This window comes from Euprymna scolopes, chromosome 10 (assembly GCF_053919585.1).
Source record: "Euprymna scolopes isolate OS-2025 chromosome 10, ASM5391958v1, whole genome shotgun sequence".
Lineage (NCBI taxonomy): Eukaryota > Metazoa > Mollusca > Cephalopoda > Sepiida > Sepiolidae > Euprymna > Euprymna scolopes.
In genome coordinates, this window is record NC_136491.1 from 111,374,688 (window position 1) to 111,396,472 (window position 21,785).

A 21,785-nucleotide genomic window follows, 5' to 3' on the forward strand; every position below is an offset into this window, starting at 1 on the left:
TATGTTGTTGCTTACTCCATCTGCATTCTGATTTTTTTTTTTTTTTTTTTTGTAAACTTGAATCACATTTAACTTTAGTGCTAGGGAGTGGGCTTGCAGTGCATTATGTCTTATCGAGGACTAGAGTCACTAGCACTAATACACTCAAGATTGATGTGAGCCAACAAAATTCTTGAGCTTGTATTGGCACCTGGTCTAGAAGAAAAAGTTTGGGTACTTGTGCAATTTACAGATTGTGCTGGAATAATGTTATTCTTTAGAAAGACATTCTTAACATGATTAGAGAAGCGCTTTGTTAACTATTCTGTACTTTTGCCTAACAATTTAACAAAAAAGTACCATATAAAATTTGAATTCAACTTATAAATTCTATCTAAAACAATAGTATAACTGATGATAAAGGTTGCAAAATTACAACCGGTTGTTACAAGTTCTAGTGATTATGACACATCTTTGGCTGTACAGTTACACACAAAAAAAAAATTTCCTTGATCGGACTCTGTCATTTGGTTAAGAAAAGTAGAAGACGCTGTAACATACCCAACAACACCAAATGGAGCAATAGCATAATCCATAAACTGCACAAGTACCAAACAATGAAATGCTACCAAGCAGTGTGGAGACAGTGAGTTGGCATACTTGTTGCTTTGAGGGAGTTTCTGGAGAAGGATTCTGATAATTCGATACTCCCGGATCTTCCTTACTTTAGAGGGAACATGTAGAGATGAGTGATCCAAGCCACCACTGACCTGAGAGTAGATGACTTGTGTATTATTATGTAACAGCAGCCAAGCCTTACTGAGTAAATATCTACAATCCTGCAGGTTAACTATAACAGCGTCCGTCCAGGATTGGTTCAAGCGGTTCCAAATGGGATCACTGCATCTTGTGTCAAGGTGTCCGCCCTCAACCTATTTCAGCCGTTCACAGTTCCAGTGTTGAACACCAAAAATGCAGGAGCCAACAACCAATTCCAGGTTTGTCCTCAAGTCTCAGCTGGCCGCCTTCACACTTCCTACAGTCAAAGCATGCAATTGAAGATAATTCAGCATATCAAAGAACATGACCAGTAAAATCTCCTTTTAAGAAGCCTGTGTGTGGTGTTGCTAGTGTTGCATCTTTTACACGTCGAAGACCATGAGTGCATAAAGATGTTATTTGCACAAGGATGAGTGCTAGCTGCCATACACCAGTATTGTGCATATCATCTCATTTTTTAAGCGACACAAAATTGAAGATATACCATCTTCAATTTTGTGTAGCTTAAAAAATGAGATGATCCTAAGGAACAATCTTCCTGAACTCTATGCAAAAGTCTGATCTTCTACATGTAATACAATCAATGTCCCCTAACCCCTCCAAGTGTTGGGAAGTAGGAAATAAAAAGGAAATGTAACAAAAGAAAAGGAAGTAGGTTTATCAAGTAACAAAAGAAATAGGGTTGATCAGAAGACAATGGACCAGAATTTGTTCCTTGATGCAGACAAAAGAGAGCTAAGTTGGCAGGGTTCTAATTAAAGTAACAATGGCTATAACAAAAGGATCAAACAATGGATGTAAATATATTTAGAATTGTTTGTGGGCACGTTAGAAAGTGGCTATGGGCTTGCAACAAAGTTTTTATGATGGTGGGGGAGCAATTTGCAGACTAGTGTTTTGCAACGTTTTTATGACCACCTATTGAACAACAGTTGAAGGTCTCGATCTGGTTCAAGTTACAATCTATCTTGGCTTGAACCAGATCGAGAGATTTTGAATAGAGATGAGCCAACAGCAACTGGCAGACAACGTCGACAGAACGTAGACATGGACTTTACTATTTGGAGTGTCTCACACATACAGAGAGTCAAATATATACAGAATGTATCGGAGTCCTGTGTTTTGTTTTTTATACTTGTCAACTTGTGTGCACTCTCTTGGCAACTACCAAGGCAAAACAACATGACCAGAACAAGGAAAGCAAAATTCACGGCACACACCGTTGTGGAGCAGAGATTACAATGTGGTGTCATAACATGGAAAAGAAAAACACTGGATTGACCTAGTTTGATGAGGATGAACCAATGGCAGCAGCAGAATCATGATTGAGGAGTATACAGACAAAATTCATTATGCTCTGAAGAAACTTTCATTCCTTGAAGAGCTGTTGGCCTGTGGCATTTTCTGTACCTAACAAAGACACTTAATGAAAGAGCATTTTCCTAAACTCAGGCTATCACCTGCTTACCAATAATAAACGAGAAAACATCAATAAAACAAAGAAGAGGATAGTTCAATTAGATGCGTAATATTTAGATGTTAAAAATTAGAAATTTTGATGTAAGACTAAAATTTAAGTATAGAGCGGAAAATTTCATCTGTAATCTTCTATGGAATACAGTTAAGAGTTGCTGTATTGGTAGTTGTGGAATGTGGTCCAATGAACTTACTACCTATTTAAATAACCCCGGTCAACCCAACTAATAGAAAAATCCCACTTTAATATAGAAGTCCTCAGATACAAAAAAAAAAAAAAAAAAAAAAAAAAAACTTTCATTTCTAATAATTTTTTTCTTTGTATCATTTGCTTTTGGGATGATATAATAATCATCATCAGCTATAATTTAGCCAAAAGAAAGAAAATATTAGCCAGATTGTGATGTCACCATTTATCTCTATATCTGTAGTTAGCAGCAAAACTGAAATATTGATTATGAAAACAATTAAGAATTTTAATTTTCATACTTTTGCACTGATTTTTCCCAGATATAAAGTATCCCATGGGTTCAAATACCCTATATATTAAGTTTCATGTCTGTAGACCAAAAACTCCAGGAGTTCAGTAGGCAAAATTATTTAAACAAATATATATGAACATACATAAATATATATAGAAAGAGGTTTGTGTTTACTATAACCTTTTTACAAATATTATGTAAGTATAAATCATATAGAATATCTGTATGAAGTAATGTAAGTTAACTAAAGATGATCATTCCATAAGAAAACCGAAAAAAAAAAAAAAGAAAAAAAAAATTAATAGGGAATTAAGTAAAATGAATGTTTAAAAGAATATGCAAATTAACTAGATCTTTTGCAGATAAATGCAATTCCACAACCCATATATTAGGTTGGTACAAAAATAATGTTTTTATTAGATATATATATATATATATATATGTAAAAAAAAAAAAAAACATTTTTGCATCAACCTAATATAACAAAGTATTTTTTTTTAATAAATAGAAAAATGGGTTTTTAATATAAATATAAAAAAAAGAAAACTAAGTTTATAGGAGTATAGATTGCCAACAGTTTTGAACATTATATTCAAATGAGGCCCTATGATGGAGAGCAAGCAGAAATTTGCTAGTATAAAGATCAATTAAAATGGAGCCCATTACTTATTGAGTTTAAACTTGTGACGAACACAGCTGCAAGTCTGTTTTGACACTAGAGATCAGTTGATGAGTACAAAGTATTCATTTGGCACATAGCATGATTTATCGCCAGATTGACGTCACACGACCAGATGGGAGGGAGAAACCAATGTAGCCTACCAAATTGCATGACCCCCCCCCCCAAATGTAAAGGCTATTGAAGAGAACTTGGCAATGCATTTGTGAACCACTATAAACTCAATTGTATAAAAAAACATGAAAACACTCTTGCAGAGAAGAATCCTAAAAAGACGACCACTTATAAAGTCAGTCCAGTTAAAGGTGGTCCTGAAAGAAATGACTATTAAATAAGTCAGAAAGGGTTGATATAGATGTTGATGGATAACATCATATGCATGCATAAAAGAGAATCACGGACCAAAAATGAAACGTCTGTTAATTGGGTTACTAAAAATATATAACTTTGCTTAAGATACAGAGTTGATATGCTGTTGTCAAACACAAGTCTATCACATTCAACCACTTTTTTCACTAAAATTAAATACTGGAAGAAGGGGGAGGGACAATAGAAAGGAAGGAGTTGTATTATTGGAAACATAGTCGCTTTCTAAACTTTAAAATCTTATGCTTAAACCTGGTTATACAGAAAAGAGACTAAAAGTCCTATTTAAAAAAATATATAAATAAAATAATTTGATTATAAAATTAAATCCACCACAATGTATTTCCAGTTATAATCAGCTAATACTTCCCGACTTTCGGAGTGGCTGCTACCAGAAGTGGTGATATGATAAATCAGTCCCTTCGCTTTTTTTTCTCTTAAGCCTATATCTCCCCTGTGCATGTACTCTTAGGTTTCTCATTTTTTTTTTTTTAAATTTAATGATTAAAATAAGACTGAAAAAAACTTTTCTATCAGGAATTATTGAAATTAGTTTTATTTTAAGTAAAATTGAAGACATTTTTTGCATCTTTTTTTTTTTTTTTTTTTTTGAAAGAATTATTGAAAACATTTTTAAATCTTGGAACTATTTTGGAAATATTTCATTTGCGATTTTGATAATTTTATTTTTATACTTTCATAAATATAATTATATAAATACAAATAAAAGACAAAAAAAAAAAAAAAGTATTTTTATAAATTTCATAAACATTTCTTATAAAATTTCAAATAAAATAAAAACTTAAAATTTTGCTATTAAAAGTGCAATTGTGCTACATTTATTGCATATTTTTCAATAATGTTCTTTTCTAATTTATTTCAATAAATCACTTCACAATAGAAATACTGAAGAACAATAAGAGTGAAGGAACTGATTTGCCTTGTCACTCCTGGTAGCAGACACGCCAGAAGTTAGAAAGTACATTAGCTGACTAACCCATTTCTATTTATTAACAAATCAGTCATTTTAACTATTTAATAGCTAGGAGGTAGACTTAGTTTGACTTTTCACAATTAGAAAACAAATCAGTGAATGTTGTTCAATGTACAAAAAGGCTAAAAGTTGTTAAAATTTCAACATGACAGTAACAGCTTTAATGTTAAAGTAAGAGTGCATCAGAGTTCTGTATTGACTGTTGATTTTTATTTGGGTCTCAGAAGCATTGCCCAGAGAGCTTGGTAGGAGTTATCAAGATAAGCTGCTGCTGATGTAGTATTTGTCTGTGAAACAATAGATGACCTACCCATCAAGTTAGACTTGGAGGTATGTTATCAGGGTTCAGATTTTCAATGACCATTTTCAAGGACTTTTCAAGACAAAATTCAAGTCTTCAAAAACAAAATTTGATATCAGAAAATCGGTACTTGTACAGTTTAGTCAAGACATTAAAAAATGAAAAAATAAAAAAAAAAAGTTTAAATTGTACGTATCTGTTATGGAATGAAGTTCTCCGGAAAAAAATTTCACTTTATTTCATCAAGTAGTTTTTATTTTACAGCGAAAAAACAATTTATGATACCGAGCAAAAGGTTTGATTTTTAGGAAGAAAAGCTAGTTATTAAAGGTAGGGAGGGAGTGTTGGCGCTTTACATGGAGTTATCTCTCGTGTCATTTCTAAAATTCAAACAAAAATTTAAAACAAATCAAAAGATGTCTGCCTTCAACGTGCTCTCATAAAAAACGTGTTTTTCCACTGTAAAAAAAAAAAAAAATAAATAAATAATCAAATTAAGTGAAATTTTTTTATTTTGGAGATCTTCATGTCAAAGGGATGCGTACAATATAACTTTTTTTTTTTTTTTCGATATTTTCATTTTTTTTTTAATGTCTTGATTAAACTGTACAAGTACCAAAAAATTTTTTAAAAAACTTAACAGGAAAAGTCATTTTCATTTACATACAAAATAATATGTCTGTTTACATTCCAAACCCACTTATATTTGATTAAACAAGCATGATTAAATGTTATTTTCCCCTTTGTAAATTGGTTTATGGCGTTTTCGTTTTACTTTTAAATTTCCGGTATTGTGCATACAAGAGTTTCTTCCCTTTATCACAAAACTACTCAATGTTATTAATATAGAAAACATTGGGTAGTTTCTTGATAAAGGGATGTAACTCTTATATCCACAAGAATACGATGCAATTTCAGAACAATGTATTTCGATTTTATATTATTTTTAATATTGCAAAACAAATTACTGGACATAAAGAACATTTTCCATATTTTCAAGGATTTTTGAAGGTAATAACAGAAATAAGGCCTTTTGAAGGTAAATTTCAAAATTCAAAGCCTTTTCAAGCCCGTGTGAACCCTGCATGTGTAAAGGTATGAAAGTGAAGTTTTCCAAGATCAAAGTGATGATCAAGTGGTTGGAGTGTTGGAAAAGCTCTCCAAAACAAGGGAAGTTTCTCTCTCCAGTTTGTCAAAGGGAAATTCAATTTTTTCTGTGGTATTTGGAAGAATTGGGTACATGAGAAGTGCAGTGGTAAGTTGTGAGGCTAACCAATTTGTATGCAAGAAATGAAAACCTTTTTGTTTAAATTTAAATGGAATTTCCACTTGTCTCTAATAAATACTAGTATAAAATCAACATTATTTGGATTCTTCAGACTATTGTTCTCATCTTGAGTGTTAATTTCGTAATGCTTTGATCATTGTAACCTCTGACCATCGTTAGATGTATTATGTCATTCCATCAAGCATGCTTGGGTAGATGTCCTAAGTAATTTGCAATTGTATTGTGAATGTCGCCTGCAGTGAGAATTGAACCTCCAAAAAAGTAACAGACAACTGAATTTACCAAACACTTTATCCACATAACCACGAGTCTTTGTGGACAACTTCGTGCAGATTCGCAAGTTTGACAAGATACACCTCCAGAAGGTTGGAGATTACATCCACAGAAACGTAAAAATAACACTCAAGATGAGAACAGTAGTCCAAAAAATCCAAATAATCAATCCTCACCTCAAAAATCCAGAAACAATCAACGTTAGTCGTGGTTTATTTGTTTTTCATCTTGCTTCATTCATATCGTCTGATTCTATTGATAGAAGTTTATGTCTTTGAGAACAGTTCTTAGGATTGTGTTGGAGCTGATAACCAAAAACACTTGATTTGACTTTTTAAAAAGGTTTGGCTCAAGAAAGTTTCTTCCAATAATAATACTTTATGTATATTACAAGATGTTGAGAGTTTGAACAAAAACAAAAAAATAATTTTTAAATTTACATCCACATGAAGGGAAGAGTAAAAAGGAATGGAAAAAATAACCATTAAAAAAAATGCATAGGATTTAACATAGAAGGAACTATAATGCTCTACTTAATTCAAGTCAGAAATTATGCATGAAAGATGATAACATCGTGGGCAATAAAGGAGCATAAAATCAATGTTGAAGTGAGGTGGGGGTATGTGGCTTTCCTCAAGGTAGGACTCATTTGAGTAACATTTTCCAGCAATCAGTCAATCAATATATATATATATATATATTCCAGGTAGAAAAATATTCAAAAATTAACAAATATTGACTTTCAACAAGAGTCTTTGATAGTGCTCAATCAAAGAACAAATTATGTTGTTTTTTTTTATTTATTATTTTTTATGTAAATACTGCACATCAAAGCAAGATATGACTATTTACATAAAGAATAATATATATGTATATATCTTTGTAACCCAAACATTCAAAGTAAAATTGCTAATTCAAATTAGTTTTTTTTATAAATTTATTAAAAAGTTAGTTTTATTTCAGTTTCGATGTAAAAAATCTTTACATATGCATTGAGGATAAAGCTTCCTAAATAATGGCTTTGGAAGCCAAAACTGCTAATCACCACTAAAAAAAAAAAAAAAAAAAAAAAAAAAAAAAAACACATTAGTTGACTTTAAAATACCAATAAACTAACTGTTGATTCATTTGGTGTGGGTTTAGTTTTTTTTTTTTTTCGAGTGGAAACTTTGAGAAAAAAAAAATATATATATATCAAGATTGGAATAAATTATGCATTGCAATATTGAAAACGTTTGATATAGTCAGTTAATGTACTTCCTAATTTACAACCTAGTGCTACTGGGAGCAGTGGCAAGGCAAATCAGTTCCTTTGCTTTTTTTCTCTCACACCTAGAAATTATTTATTTTGATTTCAATAATTTCATTTTTATTCTTTCATAAACATAATTATATAAATTTAAATAAAGAAATTTATTTTTTAAAATTAAAAAAAAAAAAAGTTTTATAATTTTGTAAACATATTTCTTATAAAATTTCAAATAAAATAAAACTTTTTTAATTTTATATTAAAAGTGCATATAAAAACTAATTGTGTGATTTTTTATATGTGTAATTTCGTGAATTTTTATTGTATACTTTCCAATGTTTTTTTTTTCTTATATTTTATTTCAATAAATTGCTTCACAATAGAAATACTAAAGAACAATAAAACTTAAGGAACTGATTTGCTTTGTCACCACTTCTAGTAGTGCTATGCCGGAAATTAGGAAGTAAGTTAGCTGAGTATAACCAAAAAAAAAATAAATAAATAAATAAATAAAAATAAAATGCTTGCTGAAAAACAAAAACAAAAATGATCAGGTGATTTAAAAAAAAAAAAAAAAAAAAAAGAAAAAGAAAAAAGGTGTATTCAAAATAGGAAGAGAGAAAGAGTGAGAAAAATAAAATAGAAAAATAATTTAGATGTTGCCCGAAACTTTATTCAAATCATACAGTGATGACAACACTCACTGTCAGACGCTGTCTTTTTGGCCAGTGTGCGTGTGTGTGCGTAATTTTTTTTTTTTTTTTTTTTTTTTTTTAGGTGAGAGGAGAGGGGAGGGGATAGAGGACACAGAAACAATAATCCACACATTCAGCACTGAAACTTGAGTGCAAAATTGAGGATTTAAAGATTTCTCCTTTAAGGCAGAAACAACCAGAGATGCTGACCCCTAAAGAGTTCACAGGAAAGCAGAGTGCAAAGAAAAAAAAAATGGAAGAAAAGAGAAAAATAAAGTGTAATCTTTGCTTCAAATGAATCCAAGATGAAATAAAATAAATAAAATTAAGTTGATGCAGGTCATATGAGATAGGCAGTAATAGTGCTGCAGGAAATATAGTCACTATTTCCTAATGACTGTGTTTGAGGGGTTTTTTTTAGGGGCAGGAGGGGGAGGTAAACATTAAAGTATTTTTTTTCTTTTTTTCTAAATTAAATTTGTTGTCGTTTGCAAATTGTATTTAATATTAAAATTTGCTAAGTTTAATTTTATCTTGCTTTTAAGATCTATGCATTTTTTTAAAATTCTTTTTTAAATTAAAGTTTTCTATTCTTTTATTTTGTTAAAATTATTGTTGGTTTCTTCATATATATAAGTACATACAAATAGAAACAAGTTACACAAGAAAGAAGTAGAAAAAAAAATAAAGAAGTAGAAAAAAAGAAAAAATAGAAGAAAAAAAAAAGGTCAGGGTTAATAGAAACAATATTTCCCTCCAGCACCATGTTTTTAATCATCTGACTTGCGGATGTATTTTTCATCTTAGGTTCTTTCAAAACAGAATGCAAAATAAAAAAACGGATAAGAGATGTGGCAGGTGAGTTTTATGTGTTTGGAGGTTTTGTTGTAGGAGATGCATAGAGAGAGTCAAACAGAAAGAGCGAGACGTAACATATACGCATCTTTCCTGTGCACACATACACACACGATTGTCCATCAGTGATTAAAGTCAACTGTCTTCCACCAATCCATGACACATGAAATATAAAAAAAAAAAAAAAAAAAAAAAAACAGAAATGTCAAAATGGAGATATTGAGAGATAAAGGAGCGAGTCTATTTATTCACAGTCTGTACAAGGTATCTAAATCGTTATCATAATCTCTTCAGTATTTTCTTCTTTTCTTTTTTCTTTTTCTCAACTGCTATGAGTTTCTTTTCACCAGCAAATTTTTCGCCCGCATGCTTTTTTGCTATGGGACCATCTGACGATTTATCACGAACATTTGATGACTGCTCTTCTTTGGGTCTGAAATGAATAATAAAATAAAAAAAATTATCAATTTTATTTCATACAACAAATGTAAAAGTAGGAGATTATAGTAGAGGACAACCCAAAAGCTCCCTACATCAAAGTTTAGGGGAGGCCATCACTCCTTTGCCAGGATTACTCCACTTTTCCTTGATCCTAGCCTTATAATGCAGTGTTCATCAAGTGGGCATCAAATACCATTTTATTTAAATATTTGTTACAACTTGCCTGCAGATTGAACTTTCATCTCCTAGCACAAATGGATTGGTAAACAAAAGTAGCAATCAAAAATGTGAACATGTAAATACAAGCAACAATTCATTTTGATAATGGAAATTAAGTTCAGTAAATGATATTGCTTTGGTTATTATGTCATATGCAGCAGAATCTTCAACTCCCTTGATCCAGGACTGTACCCTGATCAATCATGTCTGACAGCATAAACACATGTATTCAGTGATTTTAATGTAACTTACAGTAATTGTTTCAGCTTTTCAAGGGCTGGAAGAAGTGACGCGGAGAACAGCTGAAGACCTGGATCAGGACTGTGAAGGAAGACTGTGCTGATTCTGGGCCCTCAACTCTACGGAATACGATGCTGGAATCGGGAATGGCTCTCGCTAATGGCTACTGCAGCATCAGATCGCCAGATGTGGTCAACCTCAATTCGAGATGCAGCTAACTCAACAGGTGGAGCTGGCTCAACCGTTCCGCGGTGATAGCCGAAACAGACAAAACAAAAACTTTTCAAGCTATACAGATGCAGCTGGAAGCAACACAGTTCTTTTATATCTCATTCCCTTACAGACTCCTGTTTCTGACCCCCCTCTCCATATTGTGAGGATCAGCAAGTTTCACTCTTTGACCTATTCCTGACTAAAATCTCAGAAGATTGTGTGACAAATGTCCATAGCCCACTTGAAAACATTGATTACCTTGGTAGTAATCATTCTAAACTCAATCCCAAATTGCTCAAAATAACAAGATACTTAAAAAAAAAGTTGACTGGGAAATAAAGAAATCACAGAGACAACCCAGGGAATAATAGCTTTTCTCTGAACAGTGCACAAACAAAGCAACTGAATGGTTCAAAACAACAATTGAAGCACAAGTTATATTCCCATATGAAAGTTCTATAGCAAGCCCCCACTCTTCCCTATGATTAACTTCTAATTGTGCAGCTGCTATAAGTCAAGTTCAAATAGGCAAAAAATTGATTGGTTGCAAAATTACATGGCAAAACTCCTCATCAAGGAATGGTAAGAAAGTTTTAAAAGAACAGATGGTTCATAAAAAAAAATGTTATGAAAATGGGCATTTTATGGTATTAATATTTTTATCACTATTTGTTCCAAACTCCTCAAATATGTAGATTCATATTTATTAATGCATGTGAAAGGTTATTTATTTCCAAACAAAGTGGTGATATATTGAGGATGTGAAGTGCTTTGGTTTTTAAAATATGACTATTTTAGTAGAACTACCTTGAAATCTAATTATCCAAAGCGTTTTATGGTCAGTGGTTATTGCTATTTTAATAATAGAGTTTAAAGAAAGGAAATATAAAACTACAAAGAAAATTTATTAAAACTTGAACAATAGTGTGTGTTGTTATTTTACAAAAGAACTATTAGCACAGCTGCTTCAATATTGACAAGAAATAGATGCAACTGCACTGTTACTAGACATATTTCATTTTACTGTTATGTAGATGGAAACTTTACCCAGATTACTCATATATATATATATATATATATATATATATATACACACTAGCTGTAACCTGCCACACGTTGCTGTGGCTCAATTTGGTGTAATAGAAAAATCTAATAAAAAGAGAAAATGCATGTTTCTTATATTCTTAGTACAGCAATCTACTCCAAAAAAAAAAAAAATGTAAAGGAACTATCTCGAAAGTGATGGCAGCCTATGAAAAAGAAGGGAAAGCACCCCACCCCTCTAAATAAAATTCTGGAAGAAATCCGATGCTGTTTGAAAGATTCTAAAGCCCCTGTAAGGATTGTGAAGAAAGAGCACAAAACCATGGCACTCAAAGAACTTTCAAATAAAGTAGAACATCTAATCTTACCAGTACATCCAGACTCATCATTGAAAGAACTAAAAGATGGTTTTCACTAGAGAAGGGTACAAAATTCTAGAAATCACCCAAGCATTGTACGAATCAATTTCATGTCACATTAAATCAGTTATTAATGGGGGGGGGGGTTACACTGTATTAAAATTTGTTTAAACTTCAAAGCATTTCCATTATTTTTTACCAATGTACGTACATATTGCATTCTGATGCCATGATGCACATAGACCTACAAGTGTTGATCGTTTAAATTAGCTACAGAGAATGGGAGGCAAGTTTAATGGCTTACTTTGGTTTTGCATGTATTTCCGTATATAACCTTGCTCTCGTCGAATAATCATCGTACTGTTCAAGTAAAAGTTTGCCTGCTTCTTCATTCAGTGCAGATTCAGGATTTGGCACAATCAATAAACATTTCACAGTCTACAAAAGAAAAAGGATTTATAGAGCAAAAGATATTGACAGATAGAGAGCTAACAGACATGAGAGAAAGAGACAGAGATAATAATAAGAAAAGTAATAAATAAAAAAAATAAAATAGAAAAAAGTTGCATAATCTCACCAATAATATATGTTTGATTCCCAGTTCTGGTTTCCAATCTTTCTTCAATGTATTCACACAAATTTCGCCATTATTTGCCACATTCGGGTGAAATATTTTTGTTAAAAAAAATCCTTTCGGAGGTTCCGTTGGAAAGTTCTTTCCTAAAACCAATTTCATTTTGAAAATTCCTCCGGCGTACGGTGTTCCAGCTGAAAAAACAAAAAAACAAAAGACAAAAAAACATAAAATATATAAATTGACAAAATAGAAAACAAAATTGGCGACATCACAAGGATTTTATTTGTTACAATAACAAACCCACAATTGCTACGTTCATCTTAGGATTTCAAGTCTTCTAATACAGGGTGGCATATAAGTCACTTTGCCATACAAAGAAATCATGTTTGCAAATCTGAAAATTGAGGCTATTTATGAAACATTATTCCTACAGAAATTACAAAATGGCAATCTTTAAACTATATAAAAAAAAAATTTTTTAAATAGAGTACACTCACTTACAAAAAAAAAAGATTTTATTTCAAAATAGTCAAGTGAATTATGCACCACCTTGTATTTATGAAATGAAAACAAATTAAGATTGCATGTTACTTAGCATAGATCAGTCAGGATCTGTCAAATGCACATGGTTACTTAGGTATAATTGACCCAATGTTTGACCTTAAAGTCTCCCATCATCTGATATGAGGGTAGATAGCGGAATAATTTGTTTAATACTATAATATAAATTTTGCTACAGACTTTAGAAGCTTTGCCTGCCTTTTGAAAGATAACCAAAAGAAACTCTTAGCTATGAATACTCATTCTTTAGCTAAGTGAAATACAATATGTTTGATGTAAAAACATGCCGTCCTCCTTTTCATTTTTATCTCCCCAAATGATTACTTGCCAATGAGAGAATGAACTCAACTCCACATCTGAAATTTATGTAATAAAAATAAATTAAAAGGTAGTATGTTTAGTGTAGATATGATTTATCAATACATATAATTACTTAAGTATAATTGACTCCATCTTTGAGCTTAGATTAATTTAGTGATTTATTGGCCTAAAATATTCAAGTCTTCTTTCACAGACCAAATCCAAGTTATCTCCTCTGAATCATTACTTGCAAATGAGAGAATGAACTCAATTTCTGGAAAAACAAATGAAGCATGCATGGTGCCTCATGAGTGCACACAGTGAACGAGGCATAAAAAAATGACTAAGTTCAGCATTGCCCTAAAAGAGCCTTTGGGGCACACCCAAGAGTTCTCGCAAAGTATAGACAAACAGAATTATATAGAAATCAGTAAGTTACAACTTTTCAGAAAGTTTTATAAAAATCCAATGCATCATTTTTTTTTTAATAAGCACAAAAGTGTGAATTTTAACCTGAAAGGCACCCCCTGGGGAAGGGGGGGGGGCAACCAGAGTTTTTTCCCGAAAATCCGTTCCGTTACTTTTTTTTTTTTTTTTTTGCTCATATGTTTAATGTTTGTGCAAAATTTCAAAATATTTCAAGCCGTAGTTATTGAGAAAAGTGCAGACAGACAAACAGACAAGGGTGAATTTACAGGTCCACTCTTCTTTTGTTCAGGGGACACAAAACAGCTTTTTTTTTTTTTTTACTCCACATGAAGATATTTAGAAACCAGATACAACTCTCAGGGATTAGGTTTGAAGTTAGCTTGAAGTGTTTGAACTAGCTCTACATTTTCGCATGATTTTACACTGCTAACGCCAGGTCTTACTTCTAGCGATAATTTAGATAGGTCCCCCCACATACAGTTAGCTATCTGAGCATATACATCTTGTATGCTACATTCTTATACAGGATAGTTCCCAGACATCAAAAGAAGTTGTACTTACTATACATAACCCACATATTCTGTGTTTACCCTGACAATACACGCATTTCAATTGTGTTTGGGAGATTTATGTAGAATTACCTTTAGCAATAAAAGATATTTTGCATTGATAGTAAAGTGGTGATTATGTGAAATGGAGGGGTGGGGGTGCAGGATTCATACATATATAGAATAATCGAGAATTTTAGTAAGATATAGACATTGGATAGATTTCTGTAATTTTTGTTTTGGGTAGGGATAAATTTCTTGTTTATTTGTTTGAGATATTGTTTTTTTTCTGTGTACATATGAAGGATACTAGAAATACTACTTTAAAGAAAGACACTTTTTGAACAAAATTTTTTCTATAACAGAAAATAAACATTGTCTTGAAACAGTTGTAAACAACTTTCATACCATTGTGCATACTCTTATTTGGTATAGGATTTGAAAATAGTCAAACATACATATAGTACATAGATATGTGGATCTGTGTGTATTTGAATGCTGCTGCAAACTAAAATTTGGGTAATTTTGGTCAAAATATTTCTTGTATAACTTGTATTACACTACACGACACAGTAGATAGGAATCAAGGTCTACAAATTTTTAGGAATAAATAAAGTAAATGTATATAAATCAATTTATCCCCATCAACAAATGCATTTTTTACCTGGTCCTTCTATTCGCGCCTGGATATCCGTAATGTCTTCTTCATTGGGAAATACCTTTACACCTTCTGGCGGATTACTGGATAACTCCGCAAGCTCCTTTGCAACTTGGCGGATAACTTGAGGAGACAAGTTTTCCACATTAGAACACTGAAAAAAAAAATAATAAAAAAAAGGTTTGGTTATTATGGAAAGATTGAAAGAGAAAACAGAACCTTATATCAGATTTAAATGGCAAACTGATCCTCGACTAATTGGTTTTTAATGCATTTTTTGCCAAGGTTAAAAAAAAAAAAAAGTGTTCACACGTAATCACCTAAAATATTTTTTTGTTTTATTTTTTATTTTTATTTTTTTTTAAGTACAATCTAGTTTTTTTGTTTTATTTTTGTAGTTGACAAATTTCTCACAGGAATTGGAATTTGAAAGTATTTGAACTGTTAAATCTAAGAAAATCAATGTTTCTATTTCATAAGAAGAACCACAAAAGTTAAACACTTTTTACTAATACAATTTATTTAAAGAATGCTTGCAGAACATAAATCTCTTCCTCTTAAAATATATAAATTTAACACCTCTAACATATATAGTAATAAATGAAATTGATCAAGATACAATCTTTAAGCAAAGCAAATCTATCAAGATTTGAAAAACTCTACACGGTTAACAGGAGCAATTCATATAAGAAATAAAAGGCGAGAAATAAAAGTTACATAAAACTTTATCATATCACATCAATTAGGAAAAGGAAAACGAACCTCTTTAGGTCTAGGGTATATAATACCTACCCTAGGACAGATAAAAATCAATTTTCCAAACATTCTTTTACAATAAAAATAAAATTGAGAATAGCCATCAACTGATATCCAATGTTAAAATTTCACAAAAATTGAAGATATCTGAATCTTCATGAAGCGTTGCCAATCTTTGCTCCTATTACATAAAACTAAATATAAGTCACATTTGAACCTCTTACATCTAGCAGCTGTGTTCAAAAATTCATAATCAGTTAATTAGTTTAGGAGTAAATCCTGTACAAAGACATATATCAACTACCTTTACATCAAGAGAGATAAGAGAGGAGATATTGTGTAAAAGAGGGCAAGAAAGTGTTGGATGACTTACCAACATAGGCTTACAGGTGAACATTGAGTGGACAGGTGCTAAGCATACAAGCAAATAGCAAATTAATTGTGTGGATGGCCGTCAGAGCTCCACCATGCAGAGACACACACACTTCCACCAACAAGTCGAGTCGAGTAACTCCCTGTGGAAAGAAAGTACAAAACTTCAATATCTACATAAATAATGAAACAATGAAGAAAATTAGATAATATTCAAATATAAAAACATCAAAACAAAAAAAAAAAAAAATATGGAGTTATTAGCTCAACTGCAGCAAGTCAGTCGGGTGTCTGGAGTGATGACACCACCTGCCCTGCTCCTTTCAGCTGGATTGATGACCTGGCATGTGGCTCGGACCAGGCCTCCAGCTGAAAAAGAATTGGTCCTAGGTACAAAGATCGAAGTGTTGGTTAACTCTTGACTATGGAAGAAAGTCTCCTTAAAAGGGTAGAGTCGAGGCATGCGCCACTTTTATCTTTCCTCTCATACTATATTGATCAGCCGTACTTCCTCTGCTTGTGAAAAACCTAAAGGCCCTCTAGCACCTCCTGTTCTTTGGGACAGAAAAAGGCATTGGATTCCTCTGTGAGGGAGGCTTGGGAATGCCCAATTTGACATTATCAAGACGCTGAGAGACTGGCCTTCCTGAATCTAACTTTTATAGAGGAATCTGCATGGAACACCAGAGGAATCTGTGTGGAACACAGCAGTTGATAGTGCCTTTTCCAACCTTATTTTCGATCATTCAGTCAAGGGTCGCCATAGGCTGAGGAGGAGATACGCAGTTCCACACCACAACAACTTCTTGAAAGAAACTCCATAGGGGACTAGTAAGGGAGGAGCACTGATGACACGCTCGTTGGGGGGGTTGAAATGGTCGGAAGAGAGTATCTGCTCAAAGTGTTATATACTCGGTTGTATTTTTAGAAGATGGTACCAAATATTCGTATGTTATGTAATTCATATTAGAAGAGGACTGATCTTTGTTGTTGTTCATATTTGTGAGAGTCTTAGAGTAATAGAGACAGTCTTAGAAGTGTTCATATGTCTTAAGATGTTCATGCTGTAAGAGATGGAGACATTGGTGAGATATAGAGACAGAGTACATATAAAGAGAGAGAGACTTCTGTATATATATAATAGACAGTGTACATGTTACTACACAAAGTTCATATTAATATTTGTGAATATCTTGATAGATAGACCGAGAGATAGTGCGTTTGACATTTACGTTTTGACAGCTGTGCATATAATATAAACCCGTTACCTTTCTCGTAATGATGAACACAGAAGACGCAGATACAAAACCACATGATGATACGTTTATTTTTTCTTCGACCGGTCGGACATGATTTTGTATTTCAGGGATTCAAAGTTGTTACATGGTTATCTCTAAACCCCCCCCTCGCTTCCAGAGGGTGCCGAGAATCGGTCTGAACCTCTCTGCTCCTCTGATCTGACTGATCTAACTCTACCTATATTGAGAACTCGTCACGTCATCGCATGATTAAACATGTGCTCATAAAGCACGTTGGATGACATGCCTCACGTTGCCCAACTTGACATGACCCCAAGTTCAGTAACCTATTTTTCAAATAACATTTTTACAAAATATGTTTACAATTTCAATTGATGATTAAATTCCTTATTTTAATTTTCAGAGAAACAAATTTCATTATCACATTCCTTTTCCATATACAGATATGCAAGCTAAACAATTGCAATTCCTTATTTCAATAACATTCTGTATTTATTTTAACTTATGATTGGAATTTTCAATTCCAAATCTAGCTTCGCAAGTTCGAATCCTTGCCTATCCTATTTCATATTTACATTTAACTAATTCTCTATTTTTTTTTTACTTACATGAAAAGGGGACAGCCCTTTTATCATGTAACAAAAGTGGAGTTGGGAACCAGATTAAAGTCATCTCAACAACTGAGTTCTCTCCGACCTAGTGACTGGCCGTGAATGCATTGCTCCTCAATGCCATACAACAGTTCCAGAATAGTGAATTCGTCTGGGTGTCTTCACTGCGAGACTCTAGCAGAAGAAACGTCTGAGCACACTTTCTTCGAATGTCATGAATTCTGATAGTACTGGGAGTATGTAACAAGGTGACGACTTATCAATCCTGCACATCCTTGCTCACTAAACATGTCCTATGCAATTGATAATGCTAGGCTGTCATGGACAGAGAAAGATAAATAATGTTTCTTACTACCCTGGCCGTAGCCCAAATAGTGATGTGGACGTTGTGTCAGATAACCAAGGAGTTGAATCTTTAAATGCTGATCAAAATGTGATTGCATTCTTCAAGCACCAACTGAAGGTCAACATCAGATGTGACAAAAAAATGATTATATTCTGCAGTTTTTGAAAAAAGATGGATATAAGTAGCAAGCGTGTGTGTACAAAAATGAGTATGTGCTTTTCGCCTGAGCATGGCACATGCGGTTCCTGGTACCTTTGGGAACTTTTTAGTCTCTTAGTTAGTCAAGTGAATGACCCCCACTCCATCAATAGGAAGCCTAAATCACAATGACTAATGTACAGCCATTAGCCCTTATCCTCGAGTGTCCTCTGGGCCTTAATAAGTGGTGATCCCCATGTAAAAAAAAAAAAAAAAAAAAAAAGCCTCCAAGATGCCTCTTCTATTTTTTTCTTTTTGCCTTTTAGCCTCTTCCAAATTGAATTCATCTTGAATGGACATCACTCACTTTCCAATTTTTTTTCTTTCTCTTTTCTATCTGGATCTCATCCCCACTTAGAGAATGGCATGCTTGCTTTGGGTTCAACACAAACCAAAAAAACAGTGGGTGGTCTATTATTTAGAAAATGTTGAGAGGGTCTTATTAACAAAGTTATTAACCAAATGTTTTATTCTTTGTTTTTCCCCACTCCACACAAATGAAATTAAACGATTGTACATAAATTTCCCTAAATCATTTCAAAAAAATTTATTGAAAATAAGATTTAAGTAGAATGTACCCTGAAGTAAATGTGGTATTCTGACGATTTATGATATTAGCTAAGAGTAGGATAGATAAGTTTTAGTTATGATGACAAAGGATGACCAATGATACTCATTTTCCTTACACTTTTGAATGGCCTTGTACCTAATTGGTTTTGAATGCAAGTTTTATATACTTTTGAATAGAAATAATTTAAAGTATATCTGTTTTGCACTCAGTCAGGATGAGGAATGAGCCTTCTTGACTTGGGCAAAAGTCAACCCATTCAGTGATCTACTTTGAGGAAGTGAATACATTTCTCTTAGCCTGTCTGTTCCACTTTTCCAAGTAATTGGAGTACTGAAGTCAATTAGTAATTAAAAAAAAAACTCCTTCTCAAAAAAGTCTGAAAGTCTGGCAGATTAAATCTAGGACTAAATAGAACCATACCTTTTTTTTTGAAGAAAAAATTTTAAATCTATTATTCACCCCCCCCCCAAAAAAAAACAAAGGAACACTGCCACTTGGATGTATGGGGCTATTATTTGGGATCATATCTACAAGGACACTATGTAGGAAGTTCAGCAGCAAGATGTCTGTTCATTTTACATTTCGGTACAGTCAGGGAAGCAGGAGACTGGGAGGAAATTCCAATGCTTAGCAGTCAGAAGAAGAAAAAAAAGCTATTAGAGTAGATGGATCTCTACAGTAAAGGAGTGGGATTTTGCTGTTTGTTGGGTTAGTCAGGGATATTTATGTTGAGGGGTGCACAAATGCTTAGGAGTTCAGAACACATTCCATTAAAATACTTGTAAAACAGGCACAGTGATACAACATTGCGGCAATGGGACAAAGGTTGGAGCTTGATGGATATTAGGTTGGAGACTCTCTTGGACCCTGAAGAGAAAGAGATTAGTGGTAGATGCAATAGCCCAAATATGGCAAACAATATTCCATGGATGGGCAAATGGTAGCTTTATAGAGATATAGGATATCATCAGATGCGAGGAATTTTCTAGCACAGTAAAAAGAGCCCAGTGTGTCAACGTGAATGTGCTGTACATCGCAAGATCACCAAAGTTAAACAATGATGAGCCTGGCCAGTACCAGATGAGTGACCTTTTGGAAACGCTAGGTGCTGTATGTGCTCTCCGTTTATTTTGGCATTTTTTCCAGTCATCCTAAACTTATATATACTTTCAACTGAAATTAAAACGGCTCCAATTCAGGAGAGCTGTGGTTGGAGATTGTGCAACTCTTGCCACAATAATTTCATGTGCAGGTAGATAGTCTGACAATACTGAACAGAGCCGTTTAAAGAGAATCCACCTTCTTTGCAACAGCCTTGGCAATAATCTCAGCTAAAAAGCCACGGTCTGATTGTCGAGGAATTATTCTCCGCTGGTATAAACATGTAAATGCAAGTCTTTTAAATGAATGGTTTGTAGATTAACTTGTTTTGTAAGTGACCGTTTTGTAAATAGTCCAAATATGATAAATTCTATTTAACCCATATATGGAACACTAGCATGTATTACCACTCTGGGTCAGAGTGAACCTAGGAATAATGGCAAACAAAGTGCAACCCAGCACTCCTCATAGCTCTCAAATTTGGGTCTAGCCATTGGATTTAGTTTTAGGCCATCAGATTAAAAAACTGAAGTGGTTGATAGGGTCGAGAAATAAAGTAGAACTAGCTGGGAAAGACAAATTTTGGGTAGGGTGGTTGTGAACACTTTGCCCAAAGGTGGCTGACAGTTAAGTGAAATGCCAGAGAGACAAAAAGCGAATACAATACAGTAAGAAGAGACATAAAAACAATGTCAGAAAGAAAAGGTTTCAGAGGAAGGAGACTTAAACATTTCTTTTACTAAAGTTATGTTTGTCCATTTCAAAACTCATTCTTTTGTCAACAGGAACAAATCTTATTAAATTTCTCGATTGGTAGTCAAGGGCAATTATGGACTCCATTGCTACACAAGACTGTTACCAGAATTTTAAATTTAATTAACTCACACAAGATAGAAACGAAACTGGTTAACGATAATAAAATGAAAAAAAAAGGGGGGGGGGTAAATGAAAAAAGCGCATGAATCTATGTAATAAAAAAATAACTTTCTGCTTGTGTTTCCAAATTACTGATAAAAATTAACTTCATATTAAGCTATTTTGTCAGATTCACATTAAATTTAAGTAGACAAATCAAACTTTGCAAATTCTTATTGGTTATTGTTGTACTATGTTATTGGCAATATAACTTCTTTGGCATATTCCAAAATCTGTATACTTCTAAATAAAGTTGTACATACATATATGTGCATAACTTTTAGAAATAGAGAATATTGCATCAATAGTAAATATTTAATTCCTAATAAATAAAATGTATCGAAAATCAAAACTGAAAACTTGAGATCTTTATGCTGATGTTCTACCAAATGACTTATTTGGACTTTCTTATAAATAGAAAACATTCTCTCAACAAAATAATTATAGTTTTGGCATGAAGTCATAGATTTGATTTATGTCTCACGTTTTCAGAAAGAATAAAAAATAAATGAGTAAACACCAATAGTGTTGCAAATTATTTTAATAGCTCAAAACAATTTATTCTGCTTTAACTACATATTATATGCAGTTCTTTCACAATTATAAAATCTTCCTAGGCTAACAAAAACACCTGGGAGGTTTATATATAT

At 32.8% G+C, this 21,785-nt stretch overlaps 1 protein-coding gene across 3 annotated transcripts in view; it reads right to left on the reverse strand.

Moving 5' to 3' along the window:
• Window positions 1–8,518: 8,518 nt before the first annotated feature.
• Window positions 8,519–21,785, reverse strand: part of LOC145286204 (ubiquitin-conjugating enzyme E2 S-like) — a 57,853-nt gene continuing 44,586 nt past the window's right edge. For all 3 annotated transcript variants that reach the window (XM_080135002.1, XM_080135003.1, XM_080135004.1), the window contains 5 exons: window positions 16,136–16,277; window positions 15,013–15,160; window positions 12,511–12,701; window positions 12,238–12,371; window positions 8,519–9,850 (listed from right to left, as the gene is read on the reverse strand). In XM_080135002.1, the coding sequence (XP_079991128.1) occupies window positions 9,697–9,850; window positions 12,238–12,371; window positions 12,511–12,701; window positions 15,013–15,160; window positions 16,136–16,159 (651 nt within the window). In that variant the 5' untranslated portion in view covers window positions 16,160–16,277 and the 3' untranslated portion in view covers window positions 8,519–9,696. The remainder of the gene's footprint in view (window positions 9,851–12,237; window positions 12,372–12,510; window positions 12,702–15,012; window positions 15,161–16,135; window positions 16,278–21,785) is intronic.